Here is a 24,311-nt window from a genome sequence, read left to right as displayed (position 1 = left end):
TATCCAGATCGAATTGAATTTTCTCGATGGTTTTTAAGTATGTGGAGAAATAATCCGGAATTTATCAAGCAAGTGTTATACACTGATGAGGCAAAATTCACAAGGGAAGGTATTCTCAATTCTCGCAATAGCCATATTTGGGCCGAGGAAAATCCTTTTGCTATTCATCCTCATTGCTATCAAACAAAATTTTCATTGAATGTTTGGGCAGGAATAGTAGAAAACCGTTTAGTTGGTCCTTATCTTTTACCACATAATTTGAATGGGGACAATTATAGCACTTTCTTGGGAGAAGTATTGCCTGAATTGTTAGAAGATGTTCCTCTGAATATCCGGAATGGAATGTGGTTTCAGCACGACGGTGCTTCTGTTCATTTTTCGTTAGCTGCTAGAGAGTACCTAAATCGGAAATTCGGTGACAATTGGATTGGTCGAGGTGGACCCCACAAATGGCCTGCCAGATCACCAGATTTGAATCCTGTTGACTATTTTCTTTGGGGTCATATGAAGTCACTGGTTTATGAAACAGAACCAAAAAGCCAAGAAGAATTAGTCGCCCGCATTCAAGCTGCATCGATAACGATTGCCGAAAATTTAGAATCATTTGAAAAAGTGCGATTTTCTATGTTGCGCCGTTGCAGATCGTGTATAAGTGTTGACGGAAAAATTTTCGAACAATTACCCTATTGATTATTCATCAGATGTTCTCATTATTATTCAAAAGCACATTTGAATTTTCAATGTAAATTTCAAAAAGAAATTCGTGTTTATGACTCACTGTTCTAGAATTTCAACAGTATTGTTTCTTATCACATTATCTAAAATATGTGTAGAGAAGGTATATTTTGAACATGATATTTCTACTCAAAGATGAATTATGAGTACCGACATCCAACTAAGAGTTATGTAATTAGCTGTAAATAGACAACTTCCATTTCTTCATTTATTTAAAAAAATTCATTTACTGACTAGAGTTAGCGAAGATCTTATCAGATGGTTATTCAAATAAATTGACTTCTTCCAAATACATTTCTTTTTTTCAGGCGTATAATTAGAGTCTACTGGTAAAATTTTGTTTTTCGGCTTCATCTGTGAAAATTTGAAAACACTGTATACTTTGAGAATGTTTTTCATTTTCTTATTAATGAATATTCTTCAAGATATTTACGATTCTACAAAGAGAAGTGTGATTTCACGAATGGGAAAGACAGGATAATTATGAACAAAAAATAATTTTCCCAAAATCCAGAATAATGGTGTTATTTTAGGATTATTGGAGCCTAACTCAGTCGAGATTCCGAATGATCGCAAATTTTATTTGGGGTCACTTTTTTTCAGATCACAAAGTCACTCGAAGATCTGAGAACAATGAAAACATTTCAACAATGAAATCTATTGACAAGCACGAAAATAAGCCTCAAGAGTTATGATTTGTCATTACAATATGCTAAACATAACAAAAATTGGTACGATGATAGAAAACCCACAATAATTACCATCACTTGCAAGCGCTAAATTAATGGTAAAATCATAAAAGAGTTCAAATAATTTTGGTTTTGGAATTTCGATTATTTTAATCGATTATTCCCATATAAGAATGCACGTATCAGTTCAACTCAATTTTTCTCGAAAACTACTGGTTTTTTCATAGTGAATGTTTATTTGGTTTTTACGTAAAATTGATCAAGGAATTCAAAAAAAAGACGGTTGTGGATATAAAGTCAGTGGCGTAAAAAATAAGGGGGGAAATATAAGCTATTACCCCGCTGGAACGCCACTGGCTACTGATACTGAAGCAAACATACCACTGGAGGAAGCACATTCTAGCTCGTAATCGATTTGCTGAGTTTCATTAATTTATTCCTTTTAGTCCGGGAGCTACGACGAAAAGGGTCTTTTTATTTTGCAACTTCAACGACCTGTATTTCTCAAACGGCTCATTTCCGGACACACATGTCCTACCTCATTTTTCATCATTTTGCAAGAGGAATGACGTGGTATAAGTTTGTCCGTCGAATTCTGAAACACCCTGTATATATATGATGTTTCAAAAAGAAAAATATCCTGTTGGCAACACTGTTCACTGGTTTTGCGCGCCACAATGTTCGACCATCTTTAAAAGTTGTACACAATAATCACCAACACAAATAAATATTATAAATAATTTATCTAAATAGTAGACATTACTATGTCCGATATTAACTTCTGTTTCTATATATATATATATATATATATATATATATATATATATATATATATAAGTTTTAGTAAGTTGGTAGTCCTGAACACGAATCTGAAGGAATTTTGAGCCTATTTTGCCCCCTAATATGTTTTACCGTAAAAATGGGGTGTTCCATCGCGAGTGGCGGACAGTGTATATCACTTTGGCCAACCCCATTCAGGTGGTAGATGCATTTTGAGCATTTCCATCAGTCCTGAGAGTTTCATCGTTCTACCTCGAATATTACGGAATATACGGGGGTGTCTCCATAAGAAGCGAGACAAATTTGGATTTTTCAGGAAGAAAGTGTATTCGTAGTAAGTTGGTAGTCCTGATCACGAATCTGAAGGAATTTTGAGCCTATTTTGCCCCCTTATATGTTTTACCGTAGAAATGGGGTGTTCCATCGCGAGTGGCGGACAATGTATATCACTTTGGCCAACCCCATTCAGGTGGTAGGTGCATTTTGAGCATTTCTATCAGTCCTGAGAGTTTCATCGTTTTACCTCGAATATTTCGGAAGATACGGGGGTGTTTCCATGAGAAGTGAGACAGACATTGCATGAAATTAATTCCAGCAGCTTGACTCCATTAACCTTTGTCGATTTCATATCATTTCTAGAAACATATGGATTCGTTTTCCGATGGCATTTCAGGTTAGCTTCCCAAATTTCTGCTACCGCAGTTGTCGGTTGATATGTCAAACCACAAACACTAACATAAAAAACTTGGCAAGTTGACTTGGGTGTCACACCAATAGGTGGTTCCACTAATGTTTCACTTATATGCTTACGTAGTTATTTTTATCAAGTACTTTTCTGGGTTTTTTCACATTTTGTCTTCAATCGAGGACCGCCTGCCCGGTACCGACAATGACCAATAGGCTGAAACAGCTGTCTACCAGTGGCTCTTGAATTGAAATCAATATGAAAATGATCAGATATATATATATATATATATATATATATATATATATATATATATATATATATATATATATATATATATATATATACAGGGTGTTTCAGAATTCGACGGACAAACTTATACTTATATAAGAAGTGAGACAAATTCTAATTTTTCAGGACTGAAATTTTTTCAGGAAAAAATTGTAATCGTAGTAAGTTGGTAGTCCTGATCACGAATCTGAAGGAACTGAGTTCAAAGTCAGCTAAGAACCTCAGAGAACCTTTAGCAAAACTCGAATATACCGTATTCCTTGTAGCTGCAGGTCGATATACATTGGAACCACGAAAAAAGTGTGGGTAGGTACGTGCCTCTCTTGACACAACGGACAAATCAGCTGTTCTCAACAAAGAAGGCACTCATATAGTATCTCATTCGAAGACACAGTAATACTCGATAAAACTCAAAATTACTATCCAAGAGTATATATTCAAAAACACAGGAATACTTTCAATATAGAAGAAGAGGCGATTAATTTTAATAAAATTTAGTTACCCGTCTTTACAGGTACATAAACAAGGCCAGGTAATCCAATTGGGAGAAACCAACTCGGATTTTTTTTTAAGAACAAAACACAAGCACTACAGGAAAATCCTCAAGGCGTTCTAAAAGCGGTGCCTGTGTGAAAGTACCGATTCACATTGGATTTGAATCGCTGGAGATTAAATTCATTTGGAAAAACGTTTTCAGGAAGTCTATTCCACATAAACGTAGTTCTCCAAATGAAAGTTCTTAAACAGTGGAGTTCGAGGTGTACTGGGTTGAACCTCGAAACGATGAGCAGCCACAGTCCGTCGCGTATTTCTGATATGTACCGCTCTTGGTTGAATGAAATGTGCGAAGTCACTTGAACAATTCTCGTGAAAGTATCCATAGAAGAGAGACAAATCCCAACCTTTCTTTGGTGTTCCAGACTAGAGGGAGCTATATAAAGCATCAAAAGTTGTTGAGGAGTTTTCTGGTTCGGAACAATGTTCCAAGCTTTTGAAAAGAAACCTTTGCAATTCCATCGACGTGATTGTGCCAAGACATACTGGTGTCCATTTTAACCCCTAGAGAACACCTGAATAAAATGGGGCTGTTCAAAGGAGACCTCAGCTGCAGATTATGCAACGAAGGGATAGAAACATCTCTACACATCTTATGCGAATGTGAGGCACTGAATCACAGGAGGCAGGCAATATATGGACGTATGAAATTACGTCCAGAAGAATATGACGAACATCCAACACGGAACCTGTACAAACTAGTACAGGGAACGAGACTGATGGAATGGGTGTCATGAGAAGATGGGAGAACAAACGCAATAAGCCCAAGAGGCTGCAGTGTTTCCTGGAGACTTGGACTAAATGGACAAGTCAGACAGCTCCCAAGGTACAAAAAAAAACAACAAACTTATCAAAGCAGAAAGCGAAATTGTCTGTCCTGACATTATTATACCCGGTTTGGAAACATTTATCTTTTTGGAGAAAACCGATGCCTGGGTTTCCGTTGCATTGAATTGAACCTGGTTGGTTTCGCCCCAATTCGAAATCACTTCTAGATCCTCATTAAGACATGCAACCTCCTGCTGCCGGTGAAGATGTGCATCCGCAGTCGATGTCCTGGAATCCGAATGGAATGACCATAGAACCATATTGAAGCCATATCATCGAAGTTTGTCCAGCAAATTCTCATGCCACACACAACCACACAATATATATATATATATATATATATATATATATATATATATATATATATATATATATATATATATGAAATACAAGTTATCAAGTAATTATAAAGAAAAATAAAAATAACAGGTGCAGACAAAATAAAAATATAATAGTCGAAGTTATGTAAAATTTCCAGAACTGTAAAAAGTTCAAAAAATAAAACCTAAATCAGAAGCTGGTCTCAAAGCCTGTCTTCAAAATATTCTACCAAACTGTAATACGCTTTTAAGAGCAAAAGTTCTTTTACACGGTTACGGAATACCTTGTAGTTCACTATACTTTTCATTTCGGTAGGTAAATGGTTGAAAATCTTCCGACTCTCAAACAAAACAGAATGTTTTGTTAACGTTGTTATTGGAATAGGCAGATGTATGTCGTGAATTTGACGGGTAAAGTAGGTATTTTCTGATCTATAGCATTCTCTTCTTTTAAATATGAGACTTACTGTTTCCAAGATAAAAATGCAGTGTACAGTCAGTAATTTATTATTGATGAATAGGGGTTTGCAATGGTCCCTAATATTGGCTTTGTAGATGAATTTCACTGCTCTTTTTTGCAATTCCAAATATGGGTGACATAAGATAGAAGTCGCCAGTTGATCTTTGTTTTCGAAAGCCATATGCTGATCGCTCAAGATGTTGAAGCCTTCCAAATATTTAAGGATATGGTGGTTTAAGGCTTTCTCCATGAATTTTGATATCACAGATAGCAAAGCGATTGGTCTATATTTATTAGGAAGATTTTCTTGCTATTTTTGGAAATAGGCTGGACGCGAGCAATCTTTCATCAAGAAGGAAAAACCCCGTCCTTATAAAATAGGTTGAAGTCTGCAAAATACTGGTGCGAGTTCATTTGCACACTTTTAAAGTACGATGACGGGCACTTCATCAGGACCAGACGCCTTGTTCATATTTTCTATGGCTGTTGTTGCAATTGAACCATCCGCTTGTGTTAGTGGTAGAATTGTGGATATTGTAAAGTGTCAGCTACTGACCAGAAGGATCTAGATCCGTTGGGATTAGCAAGCAGTTAGTTCCCAATTCGTTGGTCGTGAAGTTATTTGCTTTCATTCACAGTTCGGTTTTCGCACTAGGATTTTTGCGCCACTACCGGTAGGAGAGATTTTTAGAGGTGAAAGAAAGTTTGCTCGTAATTTTTGTTGAACCAAGGTTTGCCGTTAGAAGTTTGTTTCATTGAAAAAGGAATATATGCATCCATGGATGATAGAATAACTTCCGTGACTTCAGAAGCACAAGTTAATGGATCATTAGGGCTGAAACAAACATCTAGCCAGGGAAAACTACGGAAATACTCTTGAAGATTCTCCCAGTCAGCAGATCTGTAATGCCAATCTTTTCGCGACTTAGATTGTTCCCAACTCAACACTGAAAAAAGTTTGTGTAATGGAGACCTACGGTGACTGTGAAAATCTCTGGATTGCTTGTTAGGTATAAATCCAAAATACTAGCATTTTTCCCATCACGGTCAGGAATCTTGGTTGGCTTATTTATAATCTGAGTAAGTCCACTGCTTATTGCAAAAGCCTCAGCTTCGCGATCTTGTTCGTCGTTGATATTTGAAAACTTGATCCATCAGGTATTGTGGACATTGAAGTCACCGAATATGGAAATTTCGGCAATGGGATGATTGATTTGCAGAAAGTCAATGGTGTTTGCAAGTGAAGAGAATAGTGTCCTATATTATGCATCTCTTGGTGGTTGATAACAGGAGTGAAAAGTATTGCCGGGATATAGAAAATTGACGTTGCCACATCGCCTTTGATAATGTCAACCGCAGTGGTAGACGAAACGTCAGACATAAAACATGCAGACCATGGCCAAAGAACCCGAAAAATAGCTCTCACACAGTTATCTCCGGTCGTGAACCTTCACATTCTTAGTTCACCACCTTCAAGTTAAGAACTCGTTCATCCTTAGCTCACATAAGTTTTGACATCTGAGAGGGTTGTTGTTCTTTAGGGGGTAACAGCTGCTTAATGAAAAAACTAACAGATTTATCTTCTGACTTCAGATTTGTGTATTAAAAATAGTCTATCAAGATGTACTTTTGATGCATGGCTCCAGTTAATTATGTCGAATTATTTTTCAAAAATTAAGTAAAAAGTGAAAATGTTGCACTGTACTTTGATTCATTTTTAAATTTTTCTCGTAGTGAAACCTGACTTATTTAGTTTAGTGCACATATTATTTCAAGTTGGAATATATCTGTACTCTTAGAAATGTAGTAGAAGTTATGTAATCTTGATTAGAGTAATTTATTTGAAAAGTGTTTCTGTTTTTTGTTATATTGTGTCAATCATGATTGATATTTCTCGAATATGCTTGTGTGGATCACTCAAGGATTACCCATTTCATATTTTTTTTTTACTTATGTGCATCATCTGCATACAATGTAGCTCCTTTGTAGTATGACAAGTTGTTAATATAAATCAGAAACAGAAATGTCCGCAATATTGATCCTTGTGGCACTTCTCTTAATGATTCATTTTTTTTCACTTCTAGTATTATCAGATTTACGTTCTGGTATTGTTCAGTATGGTACAATTTCATCACGTCCAGGCAGACATCTCTTACCCCATAAAAATGCTATTTATTAGTAATAAAAGATACAGCAACACATTTCAATGAGACACTGAAATATCTCTTTACAAAAAAGTAATTTGAATAAGTCAAATCAACTTACAAAAAAATTCAACTCAAAGTTATGAAATAATTTTGGTATATATACACAAAATTGACCAATTAAACAAAATCAAAGGTATTAATGAAACAAATGAAGGTTCTTCATCAGGAGGTGACTACTTAGTCACCTCCTGATGATGCTAACTTGGTTAGCATAATGCCTGTCAATAGATATGAGAGGTATATCCAAATATATAGTACCATGTGATTCGATCGTTTGGGTTGAATAAATTAGTACCAATGAAACATAGGATTTTTAAAATTGTTGTGGTTTAAAAGAAAATGTTAATTAATCCGTTGAAAAATCAACTATAAAAGTGCTGCTTTAATTTTGCAAGTTTCAACTATCTTTTAAGTGTAGTTAATTCTGCTTTGTTTCATCAAAATATTTCATTTTCAGTTCCAACCCGCAGTCTACTTCGTCAAAAAGATTACCAATGAAACATAAATGATATCATTATATACATATAAGTTGATGAGGACAACGAAATTGAAATGCTACAAATAAATAACATATATTATACATCCGTTTACAAAGAAAAAAGTATTGATTTTTGAAAAGAATAATATTAACTTAAATTGGTATGTACACAAAAGCATAAAAAGTATAATTATTGCTTAGAAATTTATAGGTTTTCCGAAATATGCAGCCAAATTGGCTTCTCTCAATGCTTCAGAACAAGTAGGATGAGCATGGCAGACTCTAGCAACGTCTTCGCTAGAAGCACCATACTCTTGGGCTAACACAGCTTCGTTGATGAGTTCTCCAGCAGTTGGGCCGATGATATGGGTTCCCAAAATTCGATCAGTTGCTTGGTCCGAAAGCACTTTGACGAATCCGTCAGTATCGTTATTGGTTTTGGCTCTTGAATTTGCAGCGAAGGGAAATTTACCAACTTTATAATTTATTCCCTCCCTCTTGAGGTCCTCTTCACTCCTTCCTACCCAGCCAACTTCAGGGTGGGTGTAAATTACTGACGGCACACAGTTGTAATCAATATGTACCGGCCCACCCATTATGCCTTCTACACATACAATGCCTGAAATATGAAAGTTAGTAATTAATGAGAGCTACATCATGAATATGCTGAAAGCAATGGCACAGCAAAGCAACACTTCTAGAATGTTTTGTGAGACCTCCGCAAATGGTTAATTTGAATATATATTGCCGCATTTTTCTTTAATAATATGCTATAAACATACAATGTTTATAGCAGGGAAAAAACAATAATTCAAAAACTAACTATCACATAACTAAGTACGAACAGAGCACAAAAAAAGATAATTCAGAACTGAAACTTGAAAAAAAAATATACACATATATACATACATATATGTTCGAATGTGATTATCAACATGAACATAAATGCACTCATCAGAAAATATATCTATACAAGCAATAAATATTTTTTCAAACTAATCTGGAATTTTTAGTTCATAATTTTTTTTTAAAGCATTTGGTAGCTCATTGTAAAACTTGATACCTTTATAATAAATCAAACTTTGACCAATATTTATGTATTGGTGCTAAGCTGAATCACGAATGAACTGCTGTCCTTAAAACACTAACAGAACTATAAAACAAGAAACTTCTGGTATTCTGAATGGAAATAAAAGGTTAGAAAATATACTCAATACAAGTAAGTCTTTTTGTTGTCGTGTCACATCCCTCTGATACAACTAGTCACAATCGACAACTCAAATATTTAAACAACTACAAATCAATATAACACAATTAGAAAAACAATCATCTTATTATTTTGGAAATTAGTTAAAAGATGAATCCTTGAAAAGTCACATGAGCAGCGGAGTGTTTACTACTGAATGAATGAATTAATCTTTATTGAATAGGAAACTTATCCTAATATATATATACAATTGAAAATAGAAAAAATCAATAACGAAAGATGATATTACTAATGTATACATACATAGGTCTGTAAACATAAATCGATATATAATGATAATATAATATTGGATAAAATATTAGTGATTAGATCTTATATGCATAATAAGACTAGTTTTAAATTCATTGTTTTCACATCTTTTATGTGATTGGGTAGTTCATTGTATTCTTTCAAACCTTCAAAAAATAATGATTTCATTGACTTTGTAAGATTGTATTTTGGTAAGTGAAGTTGTCCTGAATTTCCTCTTGTTTGATGATTATGAATTTGAGATTTGAAGACAATGAAATCGTTAAAGTATTCTGGCATCAACTTATTCACGACTTCAAAATGAAAATCATAGATGTCAAGTATAATCTCTGTGATACAGATAACCATTTTAATGAGTCCAACATGAAAATAATATTTGTATATCAGTTACACCTTAAAATTATATGCATTCCTCGATTCTGCAATTTCTGTAGACTTGAAATTTTGTTAGCATCAAAGGAATATAATATACTTCCACAGAAAGCAAATTGATATTAAATAATTGCATTATAAACTGTTAATCTAGAATATAAAGATAGCTCAGATGAGATGTTAGAAAAGAAATATATCTTTTTCGAAATTTTTCTGTAAAAATAACTAAAATGAGCATTGAACAAAAGAATGTTATCTAGCACGAAAAACAAATACTTGATCTCATTTACAAATGTGACTTTTTCACCATTTGTTGAAAGTATATAATAGGTACATATTTTATCTTGTGGTGTAGATAATACCATTGATTTGGTTTTATTTATATCGAGTTTATTGTTATTTAGATAGGAATGAATTATTGCTAGTGAGTTGTTAATTTTGTTGATAGCGCTATCCAAATTACTACTTTAAATAGATAAAATTGTATCATCACCAAACAGGTTACTAAAGTCACAGGAATGGAAAAGATGCATGTCGTTTACATACAACAAGAACAATAATGGTCCCATGACACTATCTTGAGGAATGCCAAATGAATTTTCAACAGGTTGACAAAAGGTTTGGTTGATTTGTTATTTGTTTACGATTTCTGAGATAATCTTTGAAGCACTCAAGTACAGCTCCTTGAATACCAGCAGCTTCTAGTTTTCTTATCAGAATTTCAGGATCGATCGGCTCAAAAGCTCGTTTCAAATCTAATAATACTGCAATAATACAATCACCTTTATCAATACTTTCTTTCTATTTAGTAATAGCTAGCTGCAATGATGATTCATATGAATGATGTTTTCGAAAGACCGAATACGGATGTTTCTAAAGTGATGCCAATTTTGTTCTGTTCTATTGCGTTTAAATAACAAATATGCCTGGTCACGAACAAATCTTTTGATTTTCATTTCAGTATCGTACCAAGGACCACTATTTGACGTTATAGTTAGTGATCTACTTGGCGCAATAGTGTCCACGATCAATTCACATTTGAAATATTGATGTTTATACTATCTAACAAAAAATTACAAGAGATTAATTCTAAGTTAATTTTATCCCTGTTGGTTGGACCAAGATTTCTATATATTTCATTAATGAATATAGAATGGCTTGCATTTGGAGAGTAATATAAGGCACCTATCAGCAGTTGCTTATTGGAATATCACATTTTCATAACTTTACACCATTAATTTCCTTCCATAAATGTTCTGAAGTTAGTGAAAATAATAATAGTGATCTAACATATATTAACACTTTGGTATTACGTGTCATTACAAAATAACTTCCAACTTTCAGAAAAGCAGAAAGCGGCATTACGAGCCGCATACTTTACAAGTTTCACTTCCAGTGAATCCATAATTGAACTTTTTTTTTTGTTATTACATCTTACTGCCTGGCCACACTTCAAATAGGACGACTCACTTTAATCTTTTCCTAATAAAATTTTTGGTTCACTGATTCATTCACATTCAAAATTAAATTGTGGAAATGTTCATGTACAACCAGTCCTCTGTTCCACAATGTGGAAAACGTGATGGATAGAATAAAATTCTGCAATAAAAAGAAACTAACCTTCATCTTCAGCCTTATGTGCGAGCATTGGTCCATGAATGCAATCCCCGATAGCATAGATATTGGGAATTACTGTTTGGAATACAGAATTCACAGGTATCCTGCCCTTTTGATCTTTCTCAATACCAATTTCCTCTAAACCTAATCCAACTGTGTATGGCCTTCTACCTACACAAACTAGCAATACGTCACATTCCAACTGTAAATACAAAAACCAATGTAATATCATATAGTTTGAAGCCGGGAATTTTTATATGCATATTTATTTATTATGTCTGTGTAATATGTTTCAATTTCATTTAATAATATGTTCGATTGATGATCTATTTATTTTGTAGAAATTCATATTGAATATAGAAAATAACTTCTGTCTGTTTTCTACTAAGTTTATAAGATTATTTCCAAAAATGGTCTAATAAACCGAAACCGGTCGTAACAAATAATAAACTTAGTAGAAATTACACAAAAGTTATTTTCTTTATTCTATATTTAATAATATAGATATCAAAAAAGTAGTTTTTTTTTTTTGAGCTCTTTCCTCAGGTTTGTATCTGGATGACCAACCCAATTTCCTAAAGAGTTTTCATCTCTCTTTATACAGTGCTTTTCAGATAAAAGTATCCACCTTTGATAACTTTTGTAATACTGGTATTTAGGAAAAATCCAAAAACACGTCAATTTATGTTGGAAGGGGCAAGCATTATGGCTTATTTAAACTTACTGGAAAAGCCACCACCTCACCCCTAGCATCATCCTTTTTTTTTAAATTACTTCTCATATTTTTTATGTAAAATTTGGATACTCCTCTTTGAGCTGATTTCAAAAATGTATAATACTTGTAGGTTAAAGTGGTTAGTTTATGAGATGAACAATTTTTCTTTTAATAGCACAAATTTTACTCATTTTTTACTTTCACTTTATTTGCCTGTACTAAAATGGGTTGTACAACAGTTCAAACTCTTTAATCTGTTTAACTGTGCTATTTATTCTACTTCAAAAATCCAAACAACAAAAAACTCTACTTTTTATTAAAGTTTGACATTGTCAACTAGAATTTGTAGTCACTATTGATAGTGTACTTTGATACATTATTTATTTTGTTTCGCTGAAATGGTTTACTCTTTGCAAGAAAGAATTGAAATTGTAGGTTTATACTACCAAAATAATAATTGTGCAAGAGCTGCTGCTAGAATATTTAACGAATTACATGACGGAAGACATGCAACTCATAAGTATGTAATTCAACTGATGGAGAAATTTACCACAACAGGGTATGTTTGCAATAAAGTGCATAACCGAGAAGGACTCGTAAATAACAAAGCAATCCAAGTGGCAATTTTAGGGCAAGTCAGCTTAGAGGCTCAACAACCCCAATCGTTGTCAACAATAAGTAGAGCGATCGGTGTTTCACCTTCTACAGTTTTCCGAGTTCTACATAAATTCAAGTACCACCCATACAAAGTTAAGTTGGTGCACGAGTTGAATGAAGATGATTTTGATCGTCGTCTAGAGTTTTGCGAATCAATGACGCAATTTATCAATAACAATCCACAATTGTTAAACAATATTTGCTTTTCTGATGAATGCTCATTTTCATTAAATGGCTTAGTAAATAGGCATAATTGTAGATATTGGGCTGAAAATGATCCACATATTATGCGTGAATTCCATACACAACATCCCCAAAAGTTAAACGTTTGGTGTGGTATCCTAGGTGACCACATTGTCGGATCTTTCTTCATCAACGGAAATTTAAATGCTGAATCATATCTTGAGTTACTCAGGGAAGGGGTTGACCCACGTATTACAACAATAATAGAAAATGATGATAACCTTTCCGAAGATTTACTGGTATTTCAACAAGACGGAGCTCCCCCACACTATGCTATGCCTGCCCGACAATTTTTAAACGAAACATTCCCCGCTCGTTGGATAGGTAGAAGAGGGCAGATGATGGAGTGCCTACCTAGGTCACCGGATTTAACACCCCCAGACTTCTTTTTATGGGGGTATTTAAAAACAAAAGTTTATGCTACCCAACCAGAATCTCTGGATGATTTACGAGAGAGGATAGAAAATGAATGTCGACAATTAAATCCAGCCGTATTAAGCAATGTCAGAGAGGCATTTCAAAATAGATTATACCATTGTATGGAAGTGAATGGTACTCATTTTGAACACTTATTGTAACTTCATAATAAATAGCACAGTTGAAAAGATTAAAGAGTTTGAACTGTTGTACAACCCATTTTATTACAGGCAAATAAGGTGAAAGTAAAAAATAAGTAAAATTTGTGCTATTAAAAGAAAAATTGTTTATCTCATAAACTAACCACTTTAACCTACAAGTATTATACATTTTTGAAATCAGCTCAAAGAGGAGTATCCAAATTTTACATAAAAAATATGAGAAGTAATTTAAAAAAAAAGGGATGATGCTAGGGGTGAGGGGGTGGCTTTTCCAGTAAGTTTAAATAAGCCATAATGCTTGCCCCTTCCAACATAAATTGATGTGTTTTTGGATTTTTCCTAAATACCAGTATTACAAAAGTTATTAAAGGTGGATACTTTTATTGAAAAGAACTGTATATAGCAGGAAAACTAGAAGGAAAAAAAGTATATTTTCCTGAGTCTTCACAAATGCAATTTTTTGTCTGTTCTAGTTGCTATTGAAGACCATCAATACTATAACCAATTCTGAGATGATTGACTTAAAATTATTTGAATTTAAAAAACTGTTGTTGCAATGTAACCTCATTAAACCTAACATTGAACAAACCAAAATGTCCTGATTTCGTAAAAGAATTGTTACTGATTAATTTTGCAATTCTTATAAACCCCCTCATATGGATGATTCACTAATCCTTTGTTATGTCTTCTCGAATATTAAAGCAAGTTTTGTTATGTTAACAGACTTGGCCTTATTTGCCCATTTGTAGCATTATGCATATTTATGGATTGTTGAAAATATTTATCAAGAATATTTTTGATTACATTCTGTTCATAATGTTCAACAGCCAATAATTGTGGTCTCAATCATCAATCAATAATAGAAACTCTGAATAACGTATACAAAAAAATAAGTATTTGAATAACACATTAAAAAAAAACATAACTTCTCAAATAAGAATACCCACCACTTCTTGCTTGTTGGAATCTTTTACATCTTCAATGTTAACTTTGATGACGCCTCCTTCCTTTTTAGCTCCTGTTACTTTAGTTCCCAATTTAAAATTGAGACCTTGTTTCGTGAGTATTTTTTGGAAAGTTTTCGCTACTTCACCATCGATTCCAACTCCACCAATTGTAGGCATAAACTCTATTGCTGTAACTTCTGAACCAAGGCGGGACCAAACAGAACCCTTTCCAATAAAAAAAATCCATTTGAAACATTTTTCCAGCACATACTTTTTTATTTATTAAAAAAGGTCACAGTAAAACGAAGATGATTCAGGGCAAAGGTGATGTTTTAAAAACATAGTTTCATCGGGTTTGATACCATTTATTATGAAGATACAAATTCAAGATATAAAAAGTAGGAAAAAATTATACATTCAAAGTCTGTAGAATTGTCAAATTGCAGATATACCAATTAATACCGTCTTTCAACTTTACTTCTCTGAAGTGTTATCAGGATAGTAAAAGGTGAAGTTATCGATTTAAAAGTGAAAAAAAATTCGAAATTTTCTCCAAAACTATTCTAATCTATGAACATAACAAGCATTTGAGGAATTCCACATTAATGAAACACATTCAAGATGAACTAATATTATTAATAATATACCATTTTTAAATAATTCTCTTCTTGTTTTATTCAGAATTACATCTCTTCTAGACGCGCGTTTCACCAACCGACTTGGCATCTTCAGGAAATGAAGAAAACTAGTTCCTAAATGTAAAAATTATTTCTTTTTATATCTTACAGGGTATACTTTCAATTTTCGACACACATCAATGATTTCGAGTACCACGTACCCATCTCAACGAGTGAGTTTTCATTATTGCTACACTAAATTTTTCTGGTCCACGAAATCAGATATGTGCTATATGTTGCTTGAAACGAGTTTTAGCGGCTCACTTCATCTCATCGATAATATTTTTTGTCAAAGTTCTCACAGCTCATTTCATATATGGTAGACTTTTCACTCGCCAACATCTTGCCTCAAGAATTGAATAGAACTGGCTGATACTTGATGAAAATCCATATTAAAAAAACTAATTAATACAGTTTATTGTATGATTTTCACTATAACTCTAACACTCTAACTCCGACATGAGTAAACTACTCGAAAAGATCAATGAAATTGAAGAAAAGGTTGTAAACTGGTTTACTTCCTATAATTTGAAATTAAATAGGGGAAAAACACAACAAATAGTTATATCTTCAAATAATAGGGTAACCACACAGAAGCACATAAAAATTATTAGGTATAATCATTGATGACTCACTTAAATGAGAAAATCATATTGACTTTCTATGCAAAAAATTGTCAACTCAGCTCTACCTTCTTCGCCAGCTGAAAATATTTATAAGTACCAATACATTACTAACTGCGTATTACTCACTATTTCACTCCCATTTAATGAATGGAACTCTCTTATGGGGACCATCTTCTCATGCTCACAAGATTTTCCGTATGCAAAAAAAGCACTTAGAATAATAGCTGAAGCTTCATTCAATGAACCATGTCAACCTATCTTCATCTTTTACAAAATTCTGCCTTTGCCTTGTATATTTATTTTTAACACTTTTCTTAGAAATCCATAAAAAGAAAAGTATATTCTCCACCCAATCAGACTATCATAATTATCCCACTAGAAATGCAGACAAACTGAGACAACCGCTGAATAAACTAGAAATGTCTACACGAAATTCACTGGACCTCAAGTTGTACAACCATTTACCAGTTGACCTCACTCAGCTCAGTACTCCATCATTCAAAAGGAGAGTTAAAACATTCCTTTTAAAAAACTGTTTTTACTCAACACAGGATTATATGAATAGTACTTACAATTAAAGATTAACTATCTTAATATTACTTTTCTATATATATGTTACTATGTGATGTTCTGTACCACCAATATTTTATTCTACCTAGCAGTTAGGTTTCATTTCAAATGATCAATAATAATTGTATATTATCTTTTAATTTTGTACCCAGTACAGCGTGCATCTGCATTCTTTTTGACCTGTCATAAATGTATTTCCGTCTTTCTGTCTATACATGTGTAGCGGTTTTACAAAAACCGTGACACATGTTTCGCTATACAATAGCTTTCTCAAGCATATGCTTGAAAAAGAAATTGTATTGCTATTGTGTATTGTGTTATTGTATTTCATTTTCTAGGTCCAATAATCCTATTCAATTCGATTATCAAATTTAAAACAGCCTTAAAGGGGTTTTTGAAATTCGCGATTTGTGAGTCATATTTGACCATCAATTAAATTTTACACATCATATTGACTCCGCCGTTGTCAGTAAATCTTTTCAATTATTGGGTTTAATTTCTAAAAATACTAAAAACTTATCTGTTATGGCTTTTAGAACGTTTTGTCTATCATCGGTATATTCGGTTATTCAATACGCCTCACCAGTGTGGTCACCATATTATCGAACTCACATCGATCGAATAGAAAGACTGCATAGAAAATTTCTGAGGTGTATAGCATTTAAAATGAATCTTTGATATGGTGAATTCGATTATACGCAAGTTATGCAAAATTTGAATATTGCCAGCTTGGAAAGTAGTAGAACAAGATCTGAGTTGATTACTCTTCACAAGATAGACCTACTTGAAACTCTGAATTATTCCAAGTTCTCTACGATCACACAAAATATGGTTATCATAGTAATTTGTCACGTTTTGTTAGATTAGCTAGTGAATATTGCAATAGAGGTTTAGAATTTACTGGACAAACATCAAATTCATTAAAAACCAGTTTCAAAAGATTATTAGTATAAGTGACCGTATTTTACTGTAATTACTGCCAAATTGTTCATTTTTAGTTTATTATGTAGGTAACTGTATTATATTATATTTCATATGTAAAAAAGGAAAAACCATGTATAATAAAAGAAATAAAATATGACAATAATGTTTTCGATCGATTCAAACCCAACAGAAGTGAATTTTTTGTAAAAGTGCTGTAGGTCCTTATGTACCCTTGGAATTTCCTATATTGTTATAACTATTCATTTCAAAAAGGGTTTTTGATCAGGTAACCTTGAAACATCTTGAATATTACTATGACTGTTTATATCCAACAGGTTTTTGATCACATTCTTGAACTAGTTATAAACAAATGATAATTTGAATACAACTCACCAATTCCACACCAATTACACCAGCACCAATAACAATAAGTCTTTTGGGAACAGAGGGAAGTTTCAGAGCTCCTGTCGAAGATACAACAGTTTCTTCATCCACCTTAAAGGTTACATTTTCAAAAAGTCACTTATACTATTTGGTTTAACTTACCTCAATACCAGGAAATGGGGTCACTTCAGAACCTGTCGCAATAAGAATGTTTTTTGTATTGACAGTTTCTGTGGAACCGTCTTCTTTGGTAGCCGTCACTTGATTGACTCCGGTAATTTTGCCGTGACCTTTAATTAGCGTGATTTTATTCTTTTTGAAAAGCTGGACGATGCCACCTGTTAATGCACTTACAGCTTTTGTCTTTTGTTCCATTAACTTATCTAAATTCAATCGTACATCCGAAGCTGGAAAAACAGAAAAAAATTACATTGTGAATATTTTAATACAAGCCTACTTATTTGTAGAAAAACTTTTTTTTCAAAGATTCTTTCTTTACATCGATATACCAGCAGAAATTTTGATAAATGTGGTGTAATTCCTATTGTTTTTTTATATATTACAAGAAATCCATTGGTGAAATTAGTAAGATGGCCTTGGGGACACATGCAGAGTGCGGCACCGAAAAAAAAAACTGATCAAATATATTAAAGAGAAAATGAAAACCAGGTCGATTTTTAATACTGGACTGTTATATCTCTTTCTCCTTCCCTTAGTGACCATCACTCTTAGAATTTGAACAGAGAAAGTACTAAGAGTGACACATCTTTGAAATTATAATTTTATTAAAAAAATTCATGTTCACTAAGTAATTTTCATTTTGGTGCCCCCTTGCGAGAAAAACAATGCATGGCAATTAATTGAGAACAGTTCAAGCATCTACTGGGAATTATTAAACTATGCACCGTTTTTCACTTCTTGGGTTCATACAATATACACTTTATCAATTCCAATTCTAAGGGTGATAGTCACGGGAGAAAAGGTACGACAGATGACGTTATGATAGAAAGATTTCTTTTTTAAATTGAAGGTAGACCTGTTTTTGAATTTTTTTTTCAACAGATGTCTTGCAGATATTCAATCTGTTTTTTTAAGGACAAAACACAAGCACTACAGGAAAATCCGTAAGGCGCTCTAAGAGCGGTGCCTGTGCGAAAGTTGCGATTCACGTTGGATTTGAATCGCTGGAGATTAAATTCATGAAAGAGTTCTTAAATTTTCGGTACTGCACACTGTGCATCATTATTGTACGCAAAATGAATTCTGTATGATTATTGGTTAAAAAATTCTGATAAGCAACTGGACTTGAAAAAACATTATTCTGTACTTACAATTGTTGATGCTAAAGTTTCCGCTAGATGAGTTCTTTGACAATATTCTACAGGTTTGAGGAGTTTCTTTTTTTTCTTGCTTTTTTAGTGTTTATGTACTTTTTTCATATAAAGGTTTCATTTAAAAACGTTTTACCAGTTCATTAAACTGTTTGTCCATTAGATTTTTAATCTTTTCGATAATACAGTTTTCTTATCTATAATTTTGTAGTAGTTAAGTCGAACTTTTGATCCTATTCTGAATGGTGTAAACACAATATGCTGTCTTGTTGGTTTTCTTACAGTTCGTCTCAGAATAATCATTACAATCTGGTTTTGAAAAATTGTTTGGTTTGTCCTACATAACCCTACAATTTTCAGCCCAGATTTTATTTCCAGTTTTCCCAAGTGTAATGGTGAGAAACCACCCTCAACTAAGTATAGCAAACTGAAAATTATTCTACTGAATCTTAATACACTTTTGGATCCAGAAATATTTCTTGAATTTGAATAACATACACCTTAAGGTTTTGATTACACTGATAGCATGCTTGTTCTCTCTTGAATGTTAGTTAATATACCTAGGTATCTGATTTAACTTGCAGTTTTAATATCAATCATTACCCCCTGATTGTCATGTTCAGTATAATGGTAATGATGATGTGTAAAAATGTTTCAAAATTAATAGTTATTTGCCAGTGACTGAATCTAACTAATATAGTTGCATTTTACATTCTTGCTTCAGTTTTCCCTCTGAATTTGTAGTGCATGATATTGCTGTGTCATCAGAAACTATAGATTTTTCAGAAGAATTTAACGTGGATAGATTATTTATGTAAATGGAGAACAGTAACATCCTCTACTGGTACTCTTTTTCTACACCAATGTATTTTTAACCTTAACCGCCTGCCTGCTATGAGATAAATAGCTCAACATTAAATCAGGTGATTTTCTTCTAATTGTCAAAAAATACTCAGATAGTGGGCATAGTTTCATCAATTGCATCATTGCCAGCCCTGTTTTTGAAAGATTTTTCGAAAATGTAAGCGAAATTTGTAATAATTGAGATGAGCCCAAAAGTAGAAATACATTTTCTATTACCTTTTTCAAATGTTTACATAGTTATAGGTCTTTTGACATATAGGGGGCATATACCATCAAATGTACAAGAAACTAAGATATAGAGTATAAATTATATTATTGAGTTATTGACGACAAATACCAAGAGTTATAGATTTCTTTTTGTGTTGGTTTCGTTGTTTTTAGAATCATAATTTCTTTGACAAGAGATTCTCCTACTCCTACAATTCATTTGCATTGGTAAACACTGTATCTTTTGACTTGAATATTTTTCCATTTCTTTTTTCAATCTTTTGAGCACTTATTCCATCATTTTCTCTAATTTTTTATTGTTTTCATTTTTCAAGATTTTATTCCTATAATATTCAGCTTTGATAACCCTTATTGATTTATTCGAATGCTTTTTGAAAAGTAATAATAATAAGTATAATAATACAATTTCATTACATTAGTTTTTTTTACAAATTGAGTGCACCTGATCTCATAATGATATTGTCTTGTGCCTAAATAGTACTAATTAATTAGTGTATGAACATTTGATATGTGATATATTATAAGCCTAAATAATATAATAATAAAGAAAATAATCTAAAATTATCAGGAGCTAAGAGACTAAACATTATAAGAAATTGAGGAACTGAGAGAATTATATATTGGCATTCATTGTATGAGTACTTCAAGAGCTCTAGAGTTCATGAGAATGAAGGACATCAGTTTTTTGCAGAACTGTTTATAACTATGAATATTTTTGATGGACTCTGGGATGTAGTTGTGAATTTTAAGGCCATTGAATGCTATCGATTTCTTATAAAGGGTAGAATTAGGACGGGGAATATTTAAATGTTTCAGATCTTCTTGTCTTGTACTGTGATTGTGGGAAATCTCTTGGTGTTGCGTTCTATTTTTGTACATAAATTTCGCAATATGAAAAATATACAGTTGTTTTAAATCGAGCATTTTACTTTCTATGAAGAGCTGTTCGCTGGAAAATCTGCGCCTTTTCCTTAGTATTACTTTCAAAATCCATTTCTGTGTGACTTTCAAACAATTTATCTGATTAGTGTACACAGCACCCTATACTATTATTCCATAGGACATCACATATTCTACTAAGGATTTATAGGCTACTTTCAAAATTTTTTCTGGAAGAATATCCCTAAGGTTTATAAAATGCAAATACCAGTTTTTTAAGTTTGCTATTCAAATATACTGAATGATTATCCCATCTGAGCATTTCACTGATGATAACACCCAGATATTTGATTTCTGAAGTGTTTTGAATTGTCTTCTTACAATCGCAGTTGGTCAGATCACATCTCTCATGAAATTTAATTGATTTCAGGTTGGGTTTAACTTTTGGGCTGTTTGTGAAAGTTATGAATTTAGTCTTGCTCTCATTTAAGCTCAAGAGATTACAGTCCATCCAACATTTGATTTGATATAAACCTTTTTCCGCGTTTATCGTAACTTCTTGCCAATTTGTTCCATGGACCAGGAGAACCGTATCGTCCGCATATGAGATGATACCTCCACCTACTTCCATATTCAACATTTCATTGATATAGAGAAGAAATAACTTAGGTCCGAGGACTGTTCCCTGAGGAACACCATATTTGATTTCCGAAGATTCACTAAACTTATTTTTTATTTTAAAGACAGATTTTCTCTTCGATAAATAACTCCTAAATAATGATAACAGTAGGCCTCTAATCCCGTATTTTTTCAAGTTTTTTTGGAATAATAATAATATACCTAATAATAATCGTTTTTATTACTACAACCACACAAAAAAAAAAACAATATTAAGTTCTAATTAATAAAGTTATAATAAAAGGCGAAGTTCAATTTTCGCAGCTATGCAAATAACTGCTAAATTGTTCTTCCAATGTAAAGAATTCATTTTTCATTTGAATATTTCTTGGGTGAAACTTATACCTTCTGTTAAAAAAAGTTTTTCTATTTTACAAGCCCCACTGTGATCCATTCTTTTTTTTATCAATTTTTAATACTAAGCTTTATTGTTTTGATATTTTTTCATCAATGTTTTTTATTTCATCAGTAAGATTTTTGAGTAGTACATTAGGATATAGTGACTGGTAAAAACGCCTGAATTAATGAGCAGATAAGTTCTCAATACATTTTTGATACTTGTTTGTTTTTAACGTCTTGAGGTATGTACTCAGCCTGTTCTCTACAAACTATTGTATACTTTTTATATTCTTACAGTTCACAGTGACGAACAAATTACTTTCATCACTACTCAGACATACTTACTTTCAACCCCTCTATTTGAAAGATCTCCTGAATGAGCCATATGATAGTAATGAGAATTATTCAGCAATGCTTTGGATGGAATGCAGCCAACATTAAGACAAGTGCCACCTAGTGTAGGATTTTTCTCAATACAGACCGTCTAAAAATAAAATATATTTCTCATGCACTGCCATACTTTCGAACCTTAATTTTGGTTCCATGGATATAACTATTTGATATTGAATGTCCTGCATATTCTATAAGAACAACAACCTTCATTCCCAATTGTGCTGCTTTAATAGCAGCTACGTAACCTCCAGGTCCAGAACCAATAACAACAATATCAGCATCTCCTGTTGATGAATATAGCCTATTCTGTAAGCTTCCTAATATCAAGTTGTTCTGCCTAAGGGTTGGCTGTAACAAAAATATTTTGAATCATCTATTTTGAAATGGGGACGTAGATATCCTTTTTAGACACTTTATTGTTGACTGAAATATATTTTAGATATACTTGTGAATGTATATATTATTCAAAATGTACTATTAAAAAAAGAAATTTTCTTTAAGATCTTTATATAAAAAAACTTGTTTTATAAAATTTATTCAGAACATGACCACTGAAATTGAAGTCAGGTTATGTTACGTAAACCAGACAAATGTATCTTACCTTTAGAGAATTTGAGAACACTTTCCATAATGAGCATTGCATGGTTGAGTTTTTTTAATTGAATGACTTTATATTTGACTTGCGGAGTTTCAGACGATAATATACAGAAGAGACGAAATTTTATAACTTCCAATTACAATTCTATAGACATTTACTTATGTGTAAGCGACGCGACGTATCAGAGCCGGTAGGAGGACAGTGGATGACAGTTAGGTGACACTTGATTTGACACTACCGACCCTTTGATATTGACATTTGAGACTGTGACCTCTATCTTCTATCATGTGATTTAGATGAAGATATACAAAGATAAGAAACAGAAATAGTATATAGGGGTCTCATAAATCATGGTTCGAACTAAAGGTAATAGAAGAAATCATTCCTGATAAAAAATAGTGCATATAACATAGGGCCCGATTAAATAGTGAAGTTTTTTCAATATCCAACTAGTAGTGGAATCAGCAGCATAACTTATAACAGAAGAAACTTCAGGATTATCATTAACCATGTTAACAATTTTGATAAATATGCCGACAAATATAGACAAAGATAGATAGAAATACCGTGATGTAATCACTTAAACCCTTCCGTAAGTAAACTGTTTTGACGTAAACACTCGATCTACGACACTCTTGATTCTTTGTAAAATAAAGAGATCCAACGTACTTTGGCATTCCATTCACAGATGCGATAAACGCGTACTAGTGAAAGCCAATGTTTACATTCGGAAAAGATTCTGCTTCCATCTATCAACACGTTTACAAAATTGGGTCAATATCAATTCTCGAGTAACAAGATTTTAACGAAACAAAGACGAATCGGTTTAATCACCAATGATCACTCACTCCCCTCGCTGTGGGGTAAATGATCATTGGGTCCGACAATCAGATATGATCATTATTATTATTTTTATTATTACGAAGGGTAAGCTGGTCGGGCCGTTTCCCCGAAGATCCGATACATTCAGGAAGGCGTTTTTAATATCACTTCCGAACAAAAATGGTTGAAAATTATTAATTGGCAACAAAGAGGGAAAAGTCGAAAAAACCATAAATGTCGGTTAAACGAACCTTTTTTACGTTTTGATTGAACGTTGATATTTTTTAATTACTTTTTATACCCAGACAAATTTTTTCCGGATCAT

General features: G+C 32.8%; 1 protein-coding gene and 1 long non-coding RNA gene across 2 annotated transcripts; one reads left to right on the top strand and one right to left on the bottom strand.

The window, feature by feature from the left end:
• The first annotated feature begins 3,311 nt into the window (after positions 1-3,311).
• On the top strand, positions 3,312-8,484 carry LOC141480650 (uncharacterized). The gene is made up of 2 exons (XR_012464467.1): positions 3,312-3,486; positions 8,008-8,484. It is a non-coding gene; the product is annotated as an uncharacterized lncRNA (long non-coding RNA).
• LOC111511659 (dihydrolipoyl dehydrogenase, mitochondrial) lies at positions 8,107-23,394 on the bottom strand. Its single transcript, XM_023167690.2, has 8 exons — positions 23,168-23,394; positions 22,771-22,914; positions 22,519-22,657; positions 18,017-18,261; positions 17,864-17,965; positions 14,674-14,898; positions 11,537-11,735; positions 8,107-8,647 (listed from the first exon to the last, which is right to left on the bottom strand). Exons 1-8 carry the CDS (start codon positions 23,207-23,209, stop codon positions 8,226-8,228), a joined length of 1,518 nt encoding a protein of 505 aa, XP_023023458.1. The 5' UTR covers positions 23,210-23,394; the 3' UTR covers positions 8,107-8,225.
• Between the last annotated feature and the right edge of the window lie 917 nt (positions 23,395-24,311).

This window comes from Leptinotarsa decemlineata, unplaced genomic scaffold (assembly GCF_025532065.1).
Source record: "Leptinotarsa decemlineata unplaced genomic scaffold, Ldec_3_MD MMD2_tig00000008_RagTag_RagTag, whole genome shotgun sequence".
Classification (NCBI taxonomy): domain Eukaryota; kingdom Metazoa; phylum Arthropoda; class Insecta; order Coleoptera; family Chrysomelidae; genus Leptinotarsa; species Leptinotarsa decemlineata.
Note: the sequence above shows the minus strand (reverse complement) of the source record. Positions and strands in the feature narration are given on the sequence as shown.